Below are 24,565 nucleotides of genomic sequence, written 5' to 3'. Positions count from 1 at the left end.
CAACCTCCCTCCCCTGCCAGCCAGATCGCCCCCAACTGCCTTCCCCTAAGGGGCTGAAGGGACTGGAGGATGCCAGCTGGATAAGGGGGAGGAGAGGCTGAAGGAACTGGGGAATTCCAGCTGGATGAGGCATGCTCTGCCTGCCGCCCCCAGGTGGGGCTGAGGGATTGGGCACTGCCATCTTGTGAGGGCGTGATGGTTAGTTAGCATATTCCCTGTTTATTAGATAGGATAGTAGCCAATCCCCATTCTGTACAACCACTAATCTATCTTCAGTCTCTACAGAGTTGTTTTTTCTGGACATTTCCTATACATTGAATCACATAGGATGTGACCTTTTGAACTTGCTTCTTTCACTTAGCATAATTCTTTTAAGTTTCATTGCTTTTTATTGTTCAATTCTATTCTATTATTTTGAGTAACACCACATTTTATTTATCCATTCCTCGGTTGATGGATATTTAGGTTATTTCAACTTTTATGCTATTATGAATAATGCTGCTATAAACATTCACATCCAAGTCTTTGTGTGGATATATGCTTTCATTTCTCTTGAGTGGAATTGCTGTGTCATGTAGTAACTTTAGATTTACTGTTGCAGTGTTTGTACATTCTCACCAACAATGCTAAGAGTTTCGGTTTCCCCACATCCTTACCAACACCATCTATTGTCTGTTTGGTTCAAACATGAGGATAAAATATCAAAAGGCTGATAGCTTGTTGTGTTCTCAAGAAAGGAAGCCTAAAACATGTTCTTCCCTTTCATGTTTAAAAAGGGGAAGGACTAATGGGGTCTCACTTAGCATATTAGAGAAAGAAGTCAGGGCCTCAGTAAACCCCTGAGGCATGGCAGCCAATGCATATTGTTGGTCAGTACAAGTGAAGGCAAAAAGGTCTTATGAATTGGGTGATAAAAGCAGAACATAAGTCAATGGCTATGAAGTGAGTGGCCTGTAAGACTGAAATGGCGTGGGGTTAGGAAATAGGGGAGAACTGGATTTGACGTCCCTTTTCTTGTTCACAAGGCTTGCACTGGCCAGTCTCCATTGGCAGTAGCTTCGATGAGAGGATGAAGGGAATAAGAGCCCGTTGTCAAGGAGACGGGAAATTACAGGCTGAAAACTGGAGGGCTTCTGCTTTTAGAGGATATGGCAGAGCCCTGTCTGGGTAGCTCAGTTGGTTAGACTGTCCTCACCATACACCAACATTTTGGGTTCAATCCCTGGTCAGGGTACATAGAAGAATGAATGCATAAATAAGTGGGACAACAAATCGATATTTCTCTCTCTCTCAAATCCATAAACAAAAAAGATAATTCCAATGTTATCTGAACACTTGCACAAGAAAAAGAAAAAAGTGAAAACTGCCCAGTTCTTTTATAAAGCTTAATAACTTTAATGATAAGAATGAGCAAGTTTACTTTTGAAGCTAGATGCAGAAATCCCAAGTAAAATATTGGTAAAGAGCACAGCTGTGTCTCAAAAAAAAATAAATAATAATAATAATAATAATAATAATAATACATAATCAAATAGTATGTTTCAGGAATATATGAATCAGAAAGCTATTTCATTACAATTGCATCAACAAGTTGAAAGATAAAAATTAAATGGTCATATTTAATTCTTAAAAAGCATCTGATAAAGTTTGGCAGTTCTTTATCAGATGGAATAGTTGTGGATAAATCAATGGCAAATTACATCTTTAAATGGTAAAACACCGAAGCCACGTCAATGAAAATCAGGAAGATAAATAAACATTTCTGGAACAAAGGTACTTAAGTCCCCTCCATGGCAGCCCTTCTAGAATGTAGGCACCATGCATCCTGGGACATTGCAATTTTCAGTGTTTGCAACTAGTTCAGAATTTTTAACCTAGCGTGTGGCCAGATATAGTAGTAAGGCTCCAGTTTCTGGCCTCTGCTCTAGAATGTTGCCACTGAGAAAAATATTAACTTTTAAAAAACGTTTTTGTTTTTCTTCATTATCTTACCAGTGAACGTTAATAGTTGTTCTTAGTTCCACAACAGCTGCTGTTTGTTGTGTTGTATGTACCATGTATTCAAGTGTTAGTTGGAATTCCCAATGTGCTTGAAATAAAAGTAAAAAAAAAAAAAAAATTTGGATGATATGGATAGCTATATCAGTGGAAATAATAATTGCTAGTAAATTCAGTTATATATATTATATATATGAAGATTATTAATCATTTTATAAAGAAAAAAATGGCCTTGGCAAAGATTTTGAATTACTTTCCTCTAATTCTTAGTATTAGCTCATTTTTCTATTTTTCTTAGCAAAAGAAAAACAGATAGATGATGAATTAACTAACGAAAAAATTAAGGAACTTTGAAAGGGATATAAATCACACAACCTAAGAAATATTTATTCTTTTTAAGTCTGTTGAATTTTTGGAACCTAATTTTCTTACAGATATACCACACACACACAATTTTTTAACTATTCTGCTGTCTCATCTAAAATGTTGTCATCTGTCTTGGTAGCAAGGCACTTTATTGATTCTTCTAAGAATAGTCCAGAATTTAAGGTCTACAGGGGCCGGGCATCAGTCGGAAAGCAGGACACAGAAACCTGCCAGGTGTGGCAATGGCTCTTTAAAGTGTCTGACTCGCCGAAACCAGTTTGGCTCAATGGATAGAGCGTCGGCTTGGGGACTGAAAGGTCCCGGGTTCGATTCTGGTCAAGGGCATGTACCTTGGTTGTGGGCATATCCCCAGTAGGGGGTGTGCAAGAGGCAGCTGATCGATGACTCTCTCTCGTTGATATTTCTAACTCTCTATCTCTCTCCCTTCCTCTCTGTACAAAATCAATAAAATATATATATTTTTTAAAAATAAAAATAAAAAAATAAAGTGTCTGACTCTCCAGCCCATTATTGTTTCTGAGGGATTGTGAGCAGTGTGGCCAGATTTCCCAATCCCTCAAAAGAAGTCATAAATCCGTTTTTATGTAAAATGACCCAGTTTTTAAACTACCCTGGCAAACCTCATAGGGCAGTGAACTGGATTTGACCATCAAATCAGAGGTTTGCAACCTCTGACCTGTAGATGGAAAGGTTCTCCTGGTAAAGGACTTACAAGGTTAGACATACAGAAATCAGACGTATGTTGGTTATTAAATTTTAACTGACAATAGTGGCCCAGTGGTTCATTGGACCTTCAATTCTGTTCATCACCCCCTTCTCCTCATTTAGAAACATAAAGGTATTCTCAACTTCAAATCTGTTTAAAATGCAGCTCTCCACCAGGCATTCTCACATGTAGTTTATCGAATGAGCCAACACTCTTTTAATGTTTTTTAATGTTTTTTAATGTGCCCATCACCCAACTTTTCCCCCATTATTTAATGTTTTAAAACTCAAGAAGTGAAGGCCATTATGAATTTTCAAAAAGCGGACTCCCAAATTCAAAGAGAATGTTGCAAGTCTTGAGTCAGGGACTACCAGGGGCTGTATCGGGAAGGGGGATGATCATTCTAGTGAGGAACATCTCCACCTTCTGGCACAGGTAGGAAATGCAACAGAAAACAGTATAGGGAGCCACTAGACGTGACATGCTCAAAGATCGAAATCCTTTGAAAATTAGTATAACGTTGCACTTTCTTTCTTCTTTTTATTTTTTTCTTTTCCCTTTTTATTTTATTTTATTTTTTTTCAATTTCAGTATGTATACACTTTGACTAAGTGCTTTCATAAAAAGTCCTGAGAATGGATACTGATATTTGAGTCACTGGCGATCCATAGTACAGGACAGTCCTCAAGGTATTCGGAATGGATATCCAGTTCTGAGAGCAACCATTGCTCACATTTCAGAGATAGCATGCCCAAATTCCATGCGGCCTTATTTATTTTTGTACAGAAGACATAGTGCACATGTAATCATTCTTTTCAGTAAGTGGTTGTAAAAGGAGGATATAATAGTTATTATTTAGGAGGCACTCAGAGAAGGTGAGAGAATGAAAAAGTATAAAGAACACTTGGATACTTGAATCTGACCTAGAGCAGCCCTGATCATGTCAATTGTTTCATGGGGTTTTTTTTGTTTTGTTTTGTTTTGTTTTGTTTTGTTTTTGGTTTGTTTTTTGGTTCCACATATAAGTGAAATCCCATAGTATTTTTTTTGTGTGTGTCTGATTTATTTCATTTGGCCATCCATGCTTTTGCAAATGGCAAGATTTTGTTCTTTTTATGTCTGAATAATATTCCATTGTATATATGCACCACTTCTTCATCCATTCATCTATCAATAAACACTTAGGTTGTTTCCATATCTTGACTATTGTAAATAATGCTGCAATAAACATAGAGATGTATATGTCTTTTCAAATTCACGTTTTAGGTTTCTTTGGAAAAAAATACCCAGAAGTGAAATCGATGAATCCTTATTTCTCTCTTATTATAATCCTTGTTTTAAAGTCAATTTTGTCTTATATAAGTATTTCTACCCCAGCTTTTCAAAATTTTTCAATTGCATCAAATATCTCTTTCTATCCCTTTATTTTCAGGCTATGTGTCTTGATCTGCAGTTGGTATAATGTAGGCAGCACAGGTTTAGGTCTTGTTTTCTTATCCATTTAGCACTCTATGTCTTTAGATTGGAGCCATTTAATCTATTTACATTTAAAGTACTTATTAATATTAATGTAGTTAATGCCATTTTAGTCATATTTTCCCCCTTCTTCATCTTCTTAAAGAAGGCCTTTAAAATTTCTTGTAATACTGTTTTGGAGGTGCTGAGTTCTTTTAGCTTTTTTTGTCTGATAATATTTTTATTAAGAGTGCTTCCTTGCCGAAACTGGTTTGGCTCAGTGGTAGAGTGTTGGTCTGCAGACTGAAAGGTCCCAGGTTCAATTCCGGTCAAGGACATGTACATTGGTTGCGGGCACATCCCCGGTAGGGGGTGTGCAAGAGGGAGCTGGTCGATGTTTCTTTCTCATTGACATTTCTAGCTCTCTATCTCTCCCTTTCTCTCTGTAAGAAATCAATAAAATATATTTTAAGAAGAAAAAAAAAGAGTGCTTCCTACAATAGATATTGTTAGGCTAATAGTTGAAAATGTAACAAATAAAGTTCCAATCATTTTTTCACAGAACACTTAGAGGATATGAAATTGTAAAAACCACTTTAGCTTTTGAAGCATCATATCCCCAGAGAATGTGAAGTGTGTAAACCTTAGAAAGAATCTTACATGTAAATTAAATTCCTCTTCAGAAGTTACAATATTTCCAAAGAATCTTTCCAGGTAGTTTTTTCCCCCATAAGTAAATTAACTGTAAAATTTGTAATTAAATATCAACTAGTATTCAAATAGTTTCAGAACATAAATTTTTATCATTCATAGGCTACTAAACAGGATCGAAACTTCTGCACACATTTGTTCACTATGTATTTATTAGGCTTTTCATTTAGGACTACTAGTGGATTAGTAATTGCGTATTACTATAGCTATGTAATTTATACTACAAAATGACATGTTGACAGTACTTAATTTAAAAAATGGTGTTTATAAACTGGATTCTATTTAATATTATCAGTTAATGTTTAGCACTCAATTTCTAGTTAGTCAATATTCTATTTGACCTTATAATTTGCTAATGTTTAGAACTCAATATTCTTTTTCCTTAAAAAAAGAATAATTTTCCTTTTTCATTATAAAGAGTCATAAAGATATCCTTACAGTCAAGTATTTTATATTGAACTTTCTCTTCCTTCGTTGTCATTAAATGTAGTTTGATTATGATATTTTCTCTGAATTCAGCATTACTTCCTCTTGGTTCCATGTTCTCACCTGCATGTTATGTATAAACAATTGTTTTGAACTTGAAAAGCATCTGTAGTTATGTTGAAACCTTGTATTTTCTTTCCAGACATTCTGTTCCTTTAAGTGACTGGGATAAGGTTGGACACTGAGACTAATATGATCAAAACACTGCTGGTAAGAAGTGTAAGTAAACTGGATTCAATTCCATTAGTAATATAAATATCAGGCTACTCTTAGTTCCTTTTCTTTGAGATACTTAAAACCCTTTATGACTATTAATATAAAGACTTTCAAAAATTCTATTTATTGATTTTAAGAGAGAAGAGGAAGAGAGAGAGATAGATTTGCTGTTCCACTTATTTATGCCTTCGTTGGTTGCTTCTTGAATGCAGCCTGACTGGGGATCCAGCCATAACCTTGGTATATTTAGGGTCAACACTCTAGCCAAACTGAGCTTACCCAGCTAGGACCTAGAGAAAGACTGCTTAAGATTTTCAGCCTACCTAGACAGAAAACAATGATAATATTCAAATTGTTTCCTAATGGCTATTATTAACCTTAAGATATCATCATAAGAGTAGCTATATTTAGCCCTAGCTGATTTGGCTCACTGGATAGATGGCCTGGAGACTGAAGGTCCCAGGTTCGGTCAAGGTCCTGTACCTTGGTTGCAGGCACATCCCCAGTGTGGGGTGTGCAGAAGGCAGCTGATCAATGCTTCTCTTATATATGTTTCTAACTCTCTATCCCTCTTCCTCTCTGTAAAATATCAATAAAATATATATATTTTTAATATATTTTTATTGATTTTTTACAGAGAGGAAGGGAGAGAGATAGAGAGCTAGAAACGTCGATGGGAGAGAAACATTGACCAGCTGCCTCTTGCACACCCCCCACCGGGGATGTGCCCACAACCAATGTATGTCCTTGACCGGAATCGAACCTGGGACCTTTCAGTCCACAGACCGACGCTCTACCACTGAGCCAAACCGGTTTCGGCTATTTTTTTTAAAAAGAGTAGCTATATTTAACTTTCTTTTGCATTATATCACTTATAGTGAGGTCAGTGGTGGCCCTTAAAAACACAGACCCATGTCCTACTTCCTGAAACTTCTGAATGTTCTTATTGGTGGGAGAGGGGGCAAGGAGGTGGGGGTGGGGGTGTCTTTGCAAAGGCAATTAAGTTAGTGATTTTGAGGTGGGGAGGTTGTTCTCAATTATCTGAATGAGTCTTAAAAGCCATCACAATTTCTTATAAAAGAAAGGCAGAGGCAGGTTTGACAGACACACAGAAGACACAGCTGAGGAGGAAGCCATGTGACCACGGCGGCAGAGACTGGAGTGAAGCGGCCACGAGCCCAAGAGCACCTGCATCCACTAGAAGCTAGAAAAGGCCAGGAGCAGATTCTCGCCCCTGGAGCCTCTGGAGGGAGTGCAACTCAGCTGACACCTCGATTTCCGGCTTCTGGCCTCCAGAACTGTAAAAAGTGGGGTTTCCATTGTCCTAAGTCAGTGTACAGAGCACTAAGTATACAATTTTACCTACATGTTCCCAAAAATTCTAGTTTAGCACTTCTTAGTTGGGATTCAGGAATTTGTATTTTAACAACTCTACCAGGTGATTCTCCTCATGAGAGAAGTTTGGGAAACACTGTCCTAAGTCATGTAGTTTGTGGTAATTTGTTACTGCAGCTCTAAGAAAAAAATTAGATAATTACAGTATACCCATAATCAGCATCTGGTTGGTGTAAGACAGGTGGTTAAATACATGCATAACTATTCTCATTGACCAAAACATCTTTTCATCCCATTTACAAGAGCCGTTTCTTAGAATGTAGGATGTAGTACATTTTCAAGAATGAAATAGATGGGATTTAAATAGTCTTGTATTTCAAAAACTTTCTTCTGATATGCTCCTTACGTTTTATAGAACCCTTTACTTAAGGAGATACCATGACTGTATGAAATAAATTTTTGAGCACAGTCTGGATCTCAAACTTCTGACACAGGCTCCATTTCATTTGGGAAATATAGATCAGCTCTATTAAACCAACCTCACAGAGAGTGTATAGATATTTTACAATATTAGACTTTTAAACGTCTCTGTGTTTTACATAGGTGTTTTGAAACTTTTGCTTAAACCTTTGTTTCCAGCAGTGTCAGCTCCTGCCCAAGTTCTCAGCCTGCTGCTGACCTGCCCTATGAATTTCAGACTTGCTTAGTTGAACCCTACTATCTATATGCAATTCCTGAAAATCTCTGTACAAAAGTATCCTACTGGTTGTTTCTCTAATAGGACCCTGACTAATACAACTCAACTGGTTGGTTGGTTGTTTTTTTAAGATCATATTAAAGAGTTCATTTAAACATAATTTCTTTTTTTAATTTAAATTCTTTATTGTTTAAAGTATTACATGTTTCCCTTTTCCCCCATTGATCTGTCCCCGGCTGTTCCCAACCCCCAGCACATGCCCTCATCCCCTTACTGCCTGTGTCCATGGGTTATATACATGCATACAAGTACTTTCATAATTAGTGTTTCTTATACATAATTTTAAATCTTTTTTATTCAACAAACAACCCCCGATATCCAATTTACTTTCAAAGTACATTATAAGAAAACATGATTTTTCCACAAATTATTTCAGGTATGGTGTAGGGATCAAATAAGCAATAACACGAGTAGATTTAATGATGTCTTTCTGGGTCAAAGTAGACAAAATTATTGGCATGTCTTGATGCTTGAAATTATTGCATTTTACTTTTTATAAAAAAACAATGACTTTGTTTTTTATGATTTTCCAGGATTTTAAAAAAATAAACTATTTGCCATCAACCTTGTTTCCGTTCTGAGTTTGTGGAAGAACAGCTTAGGACCACTCTGGTTGTTCCTACCCATTTGCTGGCCTCAGCAGGGGGGGCTGCAAACAGGTCTTCAGTGGCAGGCTGAGCAGGAAACTGCATTATGGGCACAGAGGGCACCTGCACGCCTTCAGGCCTGTCTGCCGACCTCAGGCTGAGCAGCAGTGAACTTGGGAGCGGGTGCAGCCATTTCAGCAGCAGCTTGCTCTTCCTTTTCAATCTCTTCAGTGTCTCTGTCTAATTTTCATTTTGTTTGTAAATGATGGAACTCTCAAGCTGCCTTCTCAAACACTTCTTTGTATTTGACGCATTGGGGAAGAAAGAGCTCAGGCCTCCTTCTGACTAGATGGTTAGAACTCAAAGGAAGTTGCAAGTTTGATGTGAAATTCCTGTTAGTGTTGAACACCTGAACCTGCCATAAGGGTAGACATAGCCACCTGTGGCAACTGAACACTTGAAATGTGGTTAGAGGAACTGAATTTTAAACTTTACTTATTTTTTTTATTAAATTTTTAATTAAAAAATTGGTAATTGATTCAGTTTGGAAACATTTTAAGTATGTTTGAAACAACGAGCACGTGAATATTTTTCTATGGTAAATTTAATTAAATCTAAATACAGGTCAGGTATTTCCAATGAAAAGTTAGCATGCAAATAGAACTTACACAAAGGGTAATATACACATTGCATTTTAAACTTATATGCAGGGTAATATACACATTGCATTTTAAACGTAGTACAAAATAGGAATGTAAAATGCCTCATTATTTATTTACTAGAGGCCCAATGCACAAAATTCCAGCCTGGTGTCCCTCAGCCCAGCCTGCACCCTCTCCAATGTGGGATTCCTCTCATAATCCAGGACTGCTGGCTCCCAACTGCTCACCTGCCTGCCTTCCTAATTGCCCCTAACTGCTTCTGCCTGCCAGCCTGATCACCTTCTAACCACTCCCCTGCCAGCCTAATCAACACCTAACTGCTCCCTTGCCAGCCCAATTGCTCTTAACTGCCCTTCCCTGCAGGCTGGTCTCTCCCAAACGCCATCCCTTGCAGGCCTGGCCCCCCCCCCAACTGCCCTCCCCTGCAGGCCTGGTCCCCCTCAACTGCCCTCCCCTGCAGGCCTGGTCCCACCCCCCCCCCAACTGCCCTCCCCTGCAGGCCTGGTTGCTCCCAACTACCCTCCTCTGCTGGCCATTTTGTAGTGGCCACCTTGTGTCCACATGGGGACAGCCATCTTGTGTGATGAAGTGATGGTCAATATGCATATTACTCTTTTATTAGATAGGATTAGATATGATTAATATTCTTGAGATTGCACTCAATAAAATAATTAAATGTCAGCAATTTCTTCATACTTTTAAAAAGTGGCTACTATAAATTTAAAATTACATATATGGCTCGCATTTTATTTCTAGTGGACATCCATGATCTAGACAGCCTGGCAAATGGAAACAACCCCTTAAATGGTGACTATTATTTGCAGAAAAGGAGTCAGAAATGTTATTAATTACGATTAACCGTGCTTAACATGTAACTTTATTTTTGTTAGTCCCTCAAGTTGTTTTTGCAACAGGGAGAGATAGAAGATAATTGTCCGGATAATGGATAACGAAATGGAATTATAAGGGGAGATTTCAGACTAGTCACTTCCTGTTTTTTTGTTGTTTTGTTTTTTTTAATCCTCATCCCAGGATATTTTCCCCATTGATTTTTAGAGAGGGGGGAGGGACTAGAGGAGAGACACATCCATTGATTGCCTCCCTCAGGCGCAGGGATCAAGCCTGCAACCCAGGTATGTTGCCCTGCACCCAAATCGAACACCCGACCCTCCCTTCCGAGGGCCGGCGCTCTAACCACTGAACTGCCCGCCAGGCCAAGACTAGTCACTTTCTGAACATGGTCCCAGGCCCAGAAAATGTCCCAAATTTCTACACTCGCAACACCAATGAGTGCCCCCCACAGCTCCCAACGCCCAAAACCTGTGGTCTTTCCCTGAAGGTTTTCAATTATTTCCAAAAGAGAACCGCCTCGAGTTCGAGAGGCTCCGGTGACCCCAAAACTCCGCGCTCCAGGTTCCCAGCCCCAAAGGCGGCCCGGAAAAGACAGTCGCAGAAGCGGGCTCGGGCTGGACCGCGAGCCGCACGGGAAGGCGGCGGGCCAGCTCGGAGAGTCCCAGACAAGCCCGCTCGCTGAGGGCCCAGAAAACTAGCGCAACCGCCCGGCGGGAGGCGGGCCCCCGACCCGGCAGAATCCCGGAGCCGGCTTGATGACGCACACAGAGCGCGACGCACGCACACGGCGCGACGCACGCCGCTCCGCGCTCGCACGACGGTGCGTGCTGGGAGCGCGAGGGAGTCCGGCCGTCACCGGCGCGACCAGCGTCTCCCCCTCCTCCGTACCCTGTCCTCCCGCCACCTCCGCGGCTCGGCGCCCGCCTCCTGCCTCCGTCCGAGGCCTTCGAGGTAGCGAGGCTCCCGGTCTCGCTCCTGTCTCTTTAAATGGTGGGGTCAGTGGGCCGCCCCTGCAGCTGCTGCCTGGGTGTCCCCGCGCGCCGCTATTGAGGGGCGAACCAAGATGGCGGCAGCTTTGGCTCCGTGAGGAAGACGGAAGAGGCGGCGGCAGCGGCGGCGGAGAAAAGAGATTTCCGATAGCCTGGGGCGCTCAGCTCCCGGGGGCCCTCGGAGTCTCCCGCGCAGGGGAAGTAGCTGCGGCTGGGGCAGGCGCCTGTCGGCGTGGGACACTTGAAGCCGGAGAGCGGAGCGGAGCCGCCGGCTGCGGTGGCAGGGCCAGGTGTAAGGGAGGAAAACATGGCGGCGGCGGCGGCCTGAGGAGGCGGCGGCGGTGGCGGCGCGGGAAGCGGCTTGGTTGGACATCATGGTGGGAGCGGGAGCAGGGCAGTGACCGGCGCCCCCAGTTTGCACCGCGGCCGGGCGGGAGGCTGCGAAGCGCTGCGCCCCCCCTCCCCTCGGGACGGCCGGGCTGGCCGGGGCTGGACAATAGCGCCGAGGCCCCGGAGGCGAGGAAAGGCGGCGGCCCACAGCTCTGCCCGGGAGCGGGCCATGCGGGCGGCAGCGCGGCCCCGCGGCGGCCAGCGGCGGCAGTGAAGCCCGGGAGCCCTCGGCTTGCGGGCGTCTTTCCGCCTCGGCTCCCGCCTCCCCGGCCCTTCTTCCTGGGCGACTCCGGCGGGGCCTGTGGCCCGGCCCCTGGGCGGCACGATGACCGACACCAGGCGGCGGGTGAAGGTGTACACGCTCAACGAGGACCGGCAGTGGGACGACCGGGGCACCGGGCATGTGTCGTCGGGCTACGTGGAGCGGCTGAAGGGCATGTCCCTGCTTGTCAGGGCCGAGAGCGACGGTGAGTGACCCCCTAACGCGGCGGGACGCACGGCCCTGGGTCCCCTCCCAGGTCCTTTTTGGCTGGGGGTTGGGGGCTCTTACTGCGAGGACGGAGGGGGCGAACCGCCGGTACCCCGGCCCCGGGAGCTGCTCGGAGGCCGCTGGAAATGGGTTCTCCCTCCCAGTGCCTGGTGGCTCCTGCGGGAAAGAGCCCGGCCGCTTCGGGCCGTGCCGTGCCGTGCCGCCTGGGAGTGTGGGGAGGTCGGAGACGGGATGGGGAGTCCGGACTGGGTTGTTGGGCGCTCCAGTGACCTTGAGAAAAGCACTGATTAATCCGAGCTGCCTCCTTAGTTCACCCATCTGTAAAGCAGGCATGCAACTCTTTTTTCGGAGCTGAGAAAGTTCTTCGCCGACTCCCTCTTTGGAAGAACATTTCGCTGTGTCTTTTTCTTTTTTAAACGTTTCTGCTACACCTTTCTGACCCTGTTGCAGGTTGCCTACAACTGGTTCGTGGTTCTGGCACCTCTACACGCGGTAGAGAAAGAAAAAAAAATGCTTCTTTGCTGTGAGAAAATAGAGTTAGGTTGCCCCAGCGTTAGTTTTCTTTTCCATTAGTGATGCAAAGTTTTGTGTGTCGTTTCACCGTGTAACGGTCTTGCAAGTTTGGAATCGTTCGGTGCCAGCTTTTTTCATTGCTTAAAAGGTGTATTCGTTATTTGGTTCGGTTAACAGGTGGGGGAAAGTTGGCAGATAATCTGAAAAACCGTTCGAATTTGCCCTGGTGCCTGTGCTTCAAATATTTGGAAATAGCCCTCAAGGTTCAAAGACCAAGTTGTTAAAAAAAATGTTGCACATTTTTAAAGATTGACTCTTTTGTGATTGCCAATTCCCTCTGTGGCATATGGTGAATTTCACTTAAAGAAAAATGTTCATGTCAGGTAAAACTATTTTCAAATTGCTTTTTAAAATTTTGTCCTTTTTTAATCGAATTTTTTGGAGTGACCCTATTAACAAAATTATACAGGTTTCAGGTGCAAGAATTTTAATTGGACTCTCTACCCAGAATTCCACTTACATAAAAAACAAAAACTCACCCTTGTGTAATTGAAGATTCTAGGAACATTGATTTTCAATTTGAATGGAAAAAATGGTAATTTGGAGTATATTGCCAACAGGTTAGCTAGTTTTTTGGTTTTTTTTTACTAAATTATTATCTGTGTACATTTACTATTGCCCCCCCACACACACATGCCCTCCCTCCCCAGAGTTTTGTGTCCCTTGGTTGTTCTTATATGCATGTATTGGGTCGGCAGCTAAGTAATTGCGGATTTTTTAAAGAAAATCAAAGACAATTTTTTCATGGAACTAAATAACTTTATTCTGTAATGTATTGCCCATTTTGATCAATGACCTCTTGCCATCTTTCAGGCAGCATCATAATCCCACGTTCAAAAAACTTCTGGTTTTTATTAGCAAAAAACTGAATCAGGTACGATTTGACATCATCATCATTATTGAAATTTTTACCATTCAAGGAGTTTTGTAAAGATCGAAACAAAAAGTAATCAGATGGTGCAAGGTCAGGACTATATGGTGGATGTGGCAAAACATCCCAACCAAGCTCCATTAATTTTTGCCGAGTGACCAAAGATGTGTGTGGCCTTGCATTGTCATGATGGAATACAACACCTTTTCGATTTGTCAATTCGGGCCGCTTTTCTTCAACTGCATTGTTTAATTTCGTTAGTTGTTCAATGTAGACATCAGAATTGATCGTTCGGTTGGGTGGTAAGAGTTCAAAGTAGACAATTCCTTTGTAATCCCACCAAACTGATAACAAAACCTTCTTTTGATGAATATCAGCTTTTGATGTTGTTTGAGTTGGTTCACCTGGCCTGCTCCACGATCTTTTCCGCTTGATATTGTTGTAAACAACCCATTTTTCATCGCCAGTTATCAGTCGTTTTAAAAATGGATCATTTTCATTACGTTTCTTTAGCAAATCGCAGCTGCTAATGCGTTGCGTTAACTCTGATTCTTTCAGTTCGCGAGGAACCCATGTATCGAGTTTTTGAACATAGCCAAGTTGTTTTAAGTGATTTTCAATGCATGTATGTGATACATGAAGCTTCTCTGCAATCTCACGTGTTGTACTGTGACAGTCCGAATTGATTATTGCTTTGATTAGGGCATCATCAACTTCAACTGGACGACCAGAGCGTTTTTCATCTTTGAGTGAAAAATCACCAGAACGAAATTTGGCAAACCAATTTTGACACTGCCGTTCTTTTAAGGCTTCGTCACCATAAACAGCACATAACTTTTTATGAGCTTGCGATGCGTTTTTCCCTTTGCGGAAATAAAAAAGCAAAATATGACGAAAATGTTCCTTTTGATTTTCCATTTTTCAACGAACGCCAAACGAAAACTACAAAACAGATCAAAAAACTTTTTTTTACTGATTAACAGCTGAATAGCCAACTATCAAATAACAAAATGTGTTTTACATTTGTCCTACGTCTGCAAACCTAAAAATTCAACTGAAGCCATATATGTGTGAAACCAGCAATTACTTAGTTGCCGACCCAATATAAAAGTCCTTCGGTTGATCTCTTATCTACCCCAGATATCCCTACCCTCTCTGCTGTAATTTGACAGTCTGCTTGTTGCTTTACTGTCTCTATATCTATCTTTTGGTTCATCAGTTTATAATGTTCTTTATTATCCATAAATGAGTGAGGTCATGTGGTGTTTCTCTTTCATTGACTGGCTTATTTCACTCAGCATGATGTTCTCCAATTCCATCCAGGTTGCTGCACAAGATGAGAATTCCTTCTTTTTTATGGCAGCATAGTATTCCATTGTGTAGATGTACCATAGTTTTTTGATCCAATCATCTGCTGACAGGCACCTAGGCTGTTTCCAAATGCTAGCTATTGTAAATTGTGCTGCTATGAACATAGGGGTGCATATATCCTTTCTGATTGGTGTTTCTAGTTTCTTGGGATATATTCCTAATAGTGGGATTACTGGGTCAAATGGGAGTTCCATTTTCAGTTTTTTTGAGGAAACTCCATTCTGTTCTCCACAGTGGTTGCACCAGGTTAGCTAACTTAATATGGCTGCCCAAAATAACTTAAAACGGGAGAGAAATTGGTTTTGAATGCATCGGGTATATTTTTTCTGAGACCTATTACAATATGTTTGAATGTCAAGTATTAGTGTAGGACTATTAACCTCTACATTTGGGGATGCATGTAACACTTTTTACATAATAAATTGGAAGGCATAGGCTTTGTTCGTAGGTTCTGTTAACTTTTGGGATGAAAGCATGAGTAGATTTGCCTTTAAGTCTCTGAAATCTTATAATGTGAGAAAATCCTATTTCACATCATGTATTTAGTTGGATTCAAAGTCTTTAAAGTGTTTTTAAAGCATTAAATCTCAGTGTCTTAAATGTCTTCAATGTATGGGGAATCATACTCTTTTTAACGCAATAATTCGGGAATCTTCCCCCTCCCTCTCATTTTTATTTTCACTACTTCAGAAATAGCCTCAAACCTCCTCCCTCCCTTTGGAAGGTTTGGGATCCTGCAAAAAGGCTGCTTGTTAACAAAATGGGTTTAACTTTTCTCTAATAGGGAAAGAGATGAAGTGAGTGGGTTTAGAAAATTCTAAATATTTGTGACATATTGTAAAGTTTATTTGATGAGTAATTGTGTGTGTTTTTTTCTAACAGGAAAATTGCAAATAGGAATAATCAAATTTTTTGAGTGCCTACTATGTGCCAAAATTATATTGGTATTCTCTGGTATAGGACCTATTATTGGCTGTATTTTACAAATAGGAAAACTGAGGTTCAGAGAGGCTTCTTAACAGCTTAGTTAAGAAGCAAGGTCAGTGTTCAAACTGAGTTTGATTGAGATATCTAGTCTGAGGCTTGAAACTAGTATCAATTTTATTATCATTAATTGTTCACCATCTTAAATTATCATATTGTCTACTTGCATTTGCTGCTTTATACTTAGATTCAGACTTATCTCAAAGAAAATTAAAAAATTTAGCCTAAAGATTTTAAAATTATAGTTTATCTCCAAGCCACACATGGAAGTTTTTGTATTGACTTCTAGTTAGGGTTATCTGTTATTGTGTGCTTTCTTCATTCTCCATTTAAGATAATTGAGAGGTTTCTTTTTATTGTGATGAACAAAATAGAAAGTATATATGATTTTCTATACAATGAGTCATTTACCTTGCTAGAGTAGCTTATACACTCATCTCAATTTCTGAATGGAAGTACTCTGGCCTCCCAATTACAGGGCACACCATCTGGGTAAGTATGCTCTTTCCCCATGAAGCTTAGTGGCTTGACTAATCTTAGCCCATTTTGCCTTGGAAAGGATAGATGTCCCAACAAGCCATTGAGCCCATTTTCTCAATTGCATCCTTATTCAATAGGTTCCTATTGGCAAGAGATGATGTACTTTTCTTTAATAAGATAGTTTACCTCATTTCTCAGGTTTGTTGTACCTGCGATGTTCCATCTTCCAATAAAGATTACTTAGTATTTTTCTTCTTTCAGCTTATGCTATGTATCTGTTAACTTGGCTGAAATGTGGATAATGTCATCTCTTACTGGCTCTATCACTTTTTTAAAAAATATATTTTATTTATTTTTTTACAGAGAGGAAGGGAGAGAGAGAGCTAGAAATGTCGATATGAGAGAGAAATAACGACCAGCTATCTCTTGCACACCCCCTACCGGGGATGTGCCCGCAACCAATGTACATGCCCTTGCCTGGAATCGAACCTGGGACCTTTCAGTCCACAGACCGGTGCTCTACCACTGAGCCAAACCGGCTTCGGCAAGATTCTTACTGGCTCTATCACTTTATGTTCTAAATTCTTTCCTCCATTATGGTCTTTACCACCTCCACCTGCCAATTTTAGAATCAGTAATAAATTGAAATTTCTCTACACAGGTTATTTCTTTGAACAAGAAATAATGTTCACGCACTTTACTCTGGTTTACTTGCCAAGCATCATTGCTAATGTTCTTATATTTGTTTTTTACCTTAAGTTTTATAAAGTATTTTTTACATTTCAGAAGAGTTTTATCTATTATCTGACTTCACTGTTTCAGAGTTAAAAAGGTTAAATGTTCACTGTTATAATGAGGCATGAAGAAAATGAGACACGTGGAAATGTTTTGGTCAAGATAGCACTGCAAACTAATGGTAAACACTGAAATTCTGTGCTTCTGCCTCTGGTGGAACTTGGTTGCCTCTACTCCTACTATAATTAGAAAAGAAAGTCAGAACACTTTAGAGTGGGCAAGTCTGACTTGTTTTGGTGCTATGGTGAGAGAAATGAACAGAGAAAGCATCAGCTTTTTTTTTTAATTCCCATCATAGTAGTGAAGATATTTTCCCAATGGTATGCAGAGAGAGTGGAAGGAGGGGGAAGGAAGAGAGAGAAATACCTAAGTGATAGAGATACATCAATTGGTTGCCTCCCACACATGCTTAGAGGTGGGAGGGCAGGGATCTGACTTGCTACTCAATGGGACCTGAGACCCTCCCAGTGCACAGACTGATGCTCTAATCACTGAGCAGGCCAGCCGTGGGGTGGCATAAGCATTTTTCATTGCTGTTTGTTTAAATCTTGCATTCAGGATGCATTTCAGATTTAGCTATCAAGAAGAGCTTAGTGTTAGTACAAAGAGAAATAGTTCATTTGAAGAGTTGATTTAAATACTTTTTTTCTGGTGTAGACCTATGTTGTAGAAAATTAATAGGTTTAGGGTAACCAAATCCTTATTTATCATCTGTTGCAAGTGATAACAAAGTTAAGGGGCATTAACTACATTGGATATAGTTGATGGGCTAGAGTGTAGTGAAGACTAGACATAGGTGTGGCCCCTTTTAATGTAATGCTACTGATTTTTTTTTTCCCCCCTAAACCTTAATTTCAGTTTTTATACATCATTTGTAATTTGGTGGAACACATAATCAGGAGAGAGGGGCTTGGAGCACAGACAGACCTGCTAGAGTTATAAAGCATTCACTAGTCTCCCAACCAGATGAGATTTGGACTTCCATTAACTCGTTTTTGGTGGTGTTTTTTTCTACCAATGGAACCTTGTACCTGAGCTTTGAGCATTGATAAGAACTATATACTGGAGAAGCCTAGAGGTTTAACTGCTTACTCAGGAGTGACAGAGCTGGAGCTGTTCATTCTGAAATCCTTAAGTGTTTATCCAAATCAAAAGTAAGGACAAGACGTAAGTTTCTTTAACCCAAACCAGATAATCCCACACTGCCTGAATCTGATTGGTTATTGGTTGATATTAAAAATAAAACCACAGAAAGTTATAGAGACTCTCTAATATCTCAGTTTTCCAATAAAAGGAAATAACTTCTAAATAAATGAATTTTCTAGATCAATAAAACTGTATACCAGAGATTTAATACTCTCAACAATTTTCGTGTAATGTTTCTTAAGTATATGTTTGAATGTTTTTTTAAGCAGTGTAATGAACCTGTTGGTTAACTTTTCATTTGTAATGTGTTTCTAGATCATCATTTTCAATACTAATTTTTCTACTATATTCACCAGTACAGTGATGCCAGTGACATGATATTCTGTTCATGCTCTAAAAAAAAAACAAGAGTGCTAATTACGTACTAGGTACTACGATAGGCATTTAAATATAAATGTTCAGTTATTACAGCATCCCTATCAGGTATTATTTTTTCCAACCATAAGTCTTAGTGTATTGAATTTTTAAAAAATCCTCACCCAGGGATATGTTTTTATTGATTTTGGAGAGGGAAGGAGAGAGAAACATCGATCAGTTGCCTCCCATATGAACCTGAAGCCTTTTAGTGTATAGGATGATGCTCCAGCCAACTGAGCCACACGGCCAGGGTATATTGGTTCTTTGGAATAGTAATGGTCTTTTCCTGCACCCAGCAAGAAATCTAGATTTGTTATAATTTAAAATCTTTTCATTGTAAATAATGTAAATTATTTGTTATAATTTGTTATAATGTAAAATCTTTTCATTTTAAAATTTTTATACAAGTGTATGAATGTTTGTTAGACTAGAAATCAAGCTGTCTGCGGGCTATATCCAGGCTAATTTAAACTTTTTTGAATGATGATTTGGTCTGCGCTATCAACTACCTTCACCCCATTCTTGGGAAGTGCTTGTTTTGATGAGGTTTATTGGAGCTTTGCAACAGGATACAAAAAGAAAGAAAAAAGCTCTCTCATTTCATTTTATAGGAGGAACTAAGGTATCCTCAAGCACGGAGGAAACGTTAACTGTTTATACTCAAGTTGTACTATTTTATTGTCAGTTTTTCTTGCTGTCGATGTATGATTGCTTTGACCCATAGTTGTCTTGGTGTAGTGGCATTTCCCCTCTACTACCATTGTTCCCCATTTCCTGAGTGTCCTATAGACCTCTTTTTTGTCAGTATATTTGGTGCATCTGTTTGTGTCAGGATACACAGATCTATCTCATCTAAAAGTAGAATAATCCACTTATGTTAATTCACACAGTACATTGATTGTGGCACTTCTCAAAATTTTTCCTCAGGATTCCTTCACACTTAAAATTGAGGACCCCCAAAAGCTTTTGTTTATATAGTTTGTATCTGTTGATATTTACCATATTAGAAATTAAAACTAAGACTTTCAAGGGCTTTTCTAAAAAATTTTAATGAAAGTGTCATTATTTTATATTTTTACAAATCTCTTTAATGCCTGGCTTAAATTTTTTTAAAAGGAGGATTCTCCTCTGCATTTAGCCTGTTGCAATATCACAGTATGGACACTAAGAAAAATAAGAATAGAAAATTCAAGTGACTTTTTAGTAATATGAATATAATTTTGATTTTCCAGACTCCTTAAGATCCCACACTTTGAGGACATTTGGCATTGTTTCTAGTTTTTTATCATTGACATCTTTTCTTCCTTTCTTCTTTTTTTTAGTGGTATTTTTTGTTTGTTTGTTTTGTTTTTGTTTGTTTTTTTCAGAGAGAAAGGGAGAGGGAAAGAGAGAGGATCAAGGATCCGCCACCTCCTACATGTTCCCCACTGGAGATCAAGCCCAGAACCAGGCACGTGCTCTGCCGGGAATTAAACCGTGACCTGGTTCATGGGTTGATGCTCAATCACTGACCCACACCAGCCAGAGCAAAAGTTGTTAATTTTGATCTTTTTTTTCTTTTGGTTAGGTTGAGCTTTTGTGCAATTTCACTTCTAAAGAAGCTTTACTTACTTAGTTGCCTTAGTTCTATGACACTAGTCATCTTGCATCTTCTGAAATGTTAGAATCTAGATGGTTTGGTCATTCTACTGTATTTTTATGTTTTCTAGAGATGATTTTTTTTTTAGGACATGATATATTTCAAAATAGGTTTTTGGGGGGATGTGTTTTCTTATAGAAACCATGTTTTAAGTGTAATTATAAGCCATGATTCATCTTTAAAAAGTAAGTTTGATCCATAATATACCTAACATACTCTGATTTCTTTGGGAAATAATAGAATACAATTTTTGTTCTGGTAGTTAAAACAGTACAAAATATTTACAAAAGTTAGTTGAAGACTTTTGATAAGCGCCCTTTTCTCAACTGTCTAGTCACTATTTGGGACGGGTAAAGCAGCTGTTAAGTGTAATATGAGAAGAAATGAAAGCTTTGAGTGAGAGACAGGTGCAGAGAAACCTGCTTCTTCTCAAGCATTTTGGGCCAGAACCTGTCTAGATTAGTGCATTGGGGATTAAACAAAATGGTTGATGAGGGGAAAGAAGTTTAGATTTAAAATTTGCTTTTTGTCACAAAGCATAAATCATTTTCTATATATCATGAGTCTTATGATATTGCTGGTGGGAGAGTGGGGGAATCAGAGGTGTGCAGATTAGCTTAAATTGAAAAATAAATTATTTGAAGATGGAGAAGTGTGGTAATTCCTATAATAAGACATTTCTTTAGCTGAAATTGTATGTGTATCAAATGTTCAAAAAGAAAATATGTCTGTATGTAAGGAATATATAGTTTTGCTGCTTTGCAGTTACATAATGGAATATCTTTTCTTTTGTTTCCTAGGCTCTCTACTTTTAGAATCCAAAATAAATCCTAACACTGCATACCAGAAACAACAGGTAAAAATTTGAAGATGTGTTTTATTTTGCATATTATCCTCTCATATTTTGGTGATTAAATGAAAATTTACTCTGATTTCTTATAATGAAAAATTAAGAACAGATTACAACATTCTTTGCCAGTCTAATTCTAAAATACAATTTCATCAATTTTTAGCATATGAAACAGTCATTGTAAATTTAAAAACTTGATTTGTATTAAGCCAAGTTTATGTTCCAGATAGTCTAGCAGCTGAGCCTTGATTCTCAAAAGTTAAAACAACTTAATTTTATTGTTTCTGCCTAAAGTGTAAAAAAAAAAAAAAAAAAAAAAAAAAGTGGCAACTGATGTAATCATGCGCCATTAACACAACTCCTTCACTGTTGTAGATGCTAGTGCAGAAGAAATATTTGTATCCCTCTACAGCAACTCAGTGTATTATAGATAAGAATTTGATTTTTTTCATTTTTAAATATTTATTGTTTTGAGAAAGAGGGAGAAAAAGAAACATGATTTGCTGTCCTGTTTAGTTAAGCATTCATTGGTTGATCTTGTATATGCCCTGGCCAGGGTTCAAACCTCTAACCTTGGCATGTTGGGACGATGCTCTAACTAAATGGGCTGAGATTCTGGTCAGGGCAAGAATCTGATTACTTAAATAGCTTGAAGAGGACCTTATACTGGTGCTACAGTTTTTAAGGCAGCTTTCAATTTGAGTATATTCTTTCTTGTATCTTCCTGATATGTAAGAGATACCTGGATGTAAATCTTACCCTCACTTAGTACTACTAGCACTATCGTCAAATGATCTCCTCCTCCTATATAATAAAGAGGTAATATACAAATTAACCCTCATGCCCTCACAAGATGGCTGCCTATGACCACATTGGCAGGGGGTTTTAGTGAGGGACGACCAAACAACTGAACAACAGGCTGTGTGGGGCAACCAGGCTGGCACGGGGGGCAGTTAGGGGCAATCAGGCCAGCACGCAAAGGCAGTCCAGGGGGATCTAGCTGGCGTGGGAGTGGGGGAGGACAGTTAGGGGTGACCAGCAGTCCAGGATTGTGAGAGGGATGTCTGATTGCCTAAACCAGCAGTCGGACATCCCCAAGGGGTCCCGGATTAGAGAGGGTGCAGGCTGGGCTGAGGCCCCCCCACACACAAATTTCATGCACCAGGCCTCTAGTTTATTTAGAACTCGCACACAGCCAGTGAAATCAGTATCAGTTTCCTCATTGCCCTGAAGGTGCAGAGATAAAATAATTTAAAATAAAGAATATTACCAACACATTCATACATATGTTACTATATAAATATATGCATGTATCATTTTACAAACTATGAATGTGCTTTGCTTCATCACCAACACTAAAATACTGCTAGGAAGAAATCAGTATTGTCTTTATTTTGCACATTAAGTGACTTGCTTGAAGACACACACAGAATACATAGGAAAGCTGATATTAATTCCTAAATTTATTGAAGGATGACTTATTTGTCCCAAAACACTGGTACAATATGAATCATTTTTCTAGTAGTTTAATGGTCTTTGCTATAGTTGGTGTTCTTAAACTTTAGGTTTTATTGGAAAGGTTGGAAACTAGACTATTTGGGTTTGATGTTTTATACTTAAATACATAAATTCATGTTTTGAGGTTTTAGCTGAAATGTAAAAACATATCCTAAGAAAAAGGAAAGATTGAGTCTGTTTTGAGGATAAATGAGCAAATCCATGTCTTAACATACTGCTGATTAGCAGGCAAGGTGATTTGATGAAAATTAGGCTCTTCAAGGAAAACAGAAGAGCAAGTTATAAAAATTTTCTAATTTCCAAATTGCCACATGGATAATTGCGGGGGCCTGATGCGGCAGGGATCTCCCTTTTCCATGTCCCACAGGGAAAGAGATGAACAAACCGGTTCTAAGTGGAGGCTGCCAGGGATTGAGAAATATTAGAAATAAAGAGAAATTTTTAAGCTGGGAGCTGGGTGGGCGCCATCCTGTCTGCTGGAGAGGCAGGAAGAAGATGACTACGACCCCTCCCAGCGCATTTATTTTATACCCCCAATACCAGGAAGTAACACCAACTTATTTGCATTCTTAAGTAGGCCCTATTGTGCCTGGATTTACATATCTACTCTCGCCTTTGCCTACACCTGGGCTGATATGAAGGCCAAGCTGACAACTTGCCCGCCATCTGGGGGAGACATGTTCCCAGGATTTGGCTCTGCCTAGGCCTTGAGTTCAGCTGCCAATAATTAAGGAAAATGCCCCTGTGCCTTCCCAGGCTGCCCTCTGCAGATAATTAAGAGCGGATGTCTAGCTGCACTCTGATTGAAACCTCCCAATGATTTTGAATATACATTGTAGCCGAGAAGTTACTTACAGTTATATTAAATCTAATATACTAACTAGAGGCCCTGGTGCACACATACATGCACAGGTGGGGTCCAGTTGCCCTGCCCCAATGGGGCCCATTGAGCTGGGCCAGCAGCAGGGAGAGGCCATGGGCCGGTCCTGCCCCTAACCAGGGTGTTGGGGGACTATTGAGGGCTGGGCCGGGGCAGTGGCTGATCGGCCAGGATCAGGCCTGTTGGCTGCCACAGAGCGTGTCATGGCCACTGGTCGTCCCATCATTCCACTCTTCCAGTCGCTTTGTGTGCGTACGTATGTTCCAGTGCGTGCTATTACCACTTTTCATAACAGTATGCATCAGTACTCATTTTAAAGTTGAAGAAAATAAGCTCAGGGAGATAATTTCTGGCATGTTTATCTCACAGTGTTCATGTAAATTATTTTGAACCTGAACAGCTACTCACCAGTGTGGAACACATTGTCTGCCTGGGATCTATGAATTCTAAAACTTCTTGAAGATAGTAAAGGGGCGAATTTGAGCTCTTAAAAATTCTGAATAAGATTATAGATTTCCACTACAGTCAAACCTCAGTTTTCAAACATTTCCCACCTTGAGCAATTCGGTTTTCAGCCAAGTTGTTCACAGAAAAAAATCTTGGTTGTTGAACAAAATTTTGGTTCTTGATTCAACAACACAATCAGTCACATGTCTTTCAGGAGTCAAAAAGAATGCAGGAGTATTAGTTGTTAACATCTCAAGAAATTGTGCCATGAATATTTTTGTGGGGTTTTTTTTGTTTGTTTGTTTTGTTTTTTGCTTTTGTTGCTGATTATTAAATGCATACAATAAGTCACCATGGATCTGAAGAATCTTAGATTAGTAATAGGAGCATAGTGAAAAGGGAAGTTGTAAGAATAGATAGAGCTTAAGATTGTACGGTATATAAGAAAAGTTAAGATAGAATCATTTAGGGGTATGGAGTGGATTTATTCAATTTATAGTATTTCTAATGGAGAAAAAGGATTCAGTTTTCAAACAAATACCTTCTTGAACTGCTTTCCAGTCCAATTAAGTT

General features: G+C 39.8%; 1 protein-coding gene and 1 long non-coding RNA gene across 8 annotated transcripts in view; both read left to right on the top strand.

Moving 5' to 3' along the window:
* The first annotated feature begins 11,852 nt into the window (after positions 1-11,852).
* PPP4R3A (protein phosphatase 4 regulatory subunit 3A) overlaps positions 11,853-24,565 on the top strand; it is a 48,648-nt gene continuing 35,935 nt past the window's right edge. For 6 of the 7 annotated variants that reach the window (XM_036411688.2, XM_036411690.2, XM_045571972.1 and 3 more), the window contains exons 1-2: positions 11,853-11,998; positions 21,098-21,153. In XM_036411688.2, coding sequence (XP_036267581.1) covers positions 11,857-11,998; positions 21,098-21,153 — 198 coding nt within the window. In that variant the 5' untranslated portion in view covers positions 11,853-11,856. Of the gene's footprint in view, positions 11,999-12,889; positions 12,918-21,097; positions 21,154-24,565 lie in introns of those variants that run through there. The other variant, XM_036411691.1, reaches the window with a different exon arrangement.
* LOC123651260 lies at positions 12,924-16,209 on the top strand. The gene is made up of 2 exons (XR_006739850.1): positions 12,924-13,154; positions 15,083-16,209. It is a non-coding gene; the product is annotated as an uncharacterized LOC123651260 (long non-coding RNA).

The sequence above is a fragment of the Pipistrellus kuhlii genome, unplaced genomic scaffold, assembly GCF_014108245.1.
Source record: "Pipistrellus kuhlii isolate mPipKuh1 unplaced genomic scaffold, mPipKuh1.p scaffold_m20_p_41, whole genome shotgun sequence".
Lineage (NCBI taxonomy): Eukaryota > Metazoa > Chordata > Mammalia > Chiroptera > Vespertilionidae > Pipistrellus > Pipistrellus kuhlii.
Note: the sequence above shows the minus strand (reverse complement) of the source record. Positions and strands in the feature narration are given on the sequence as shown.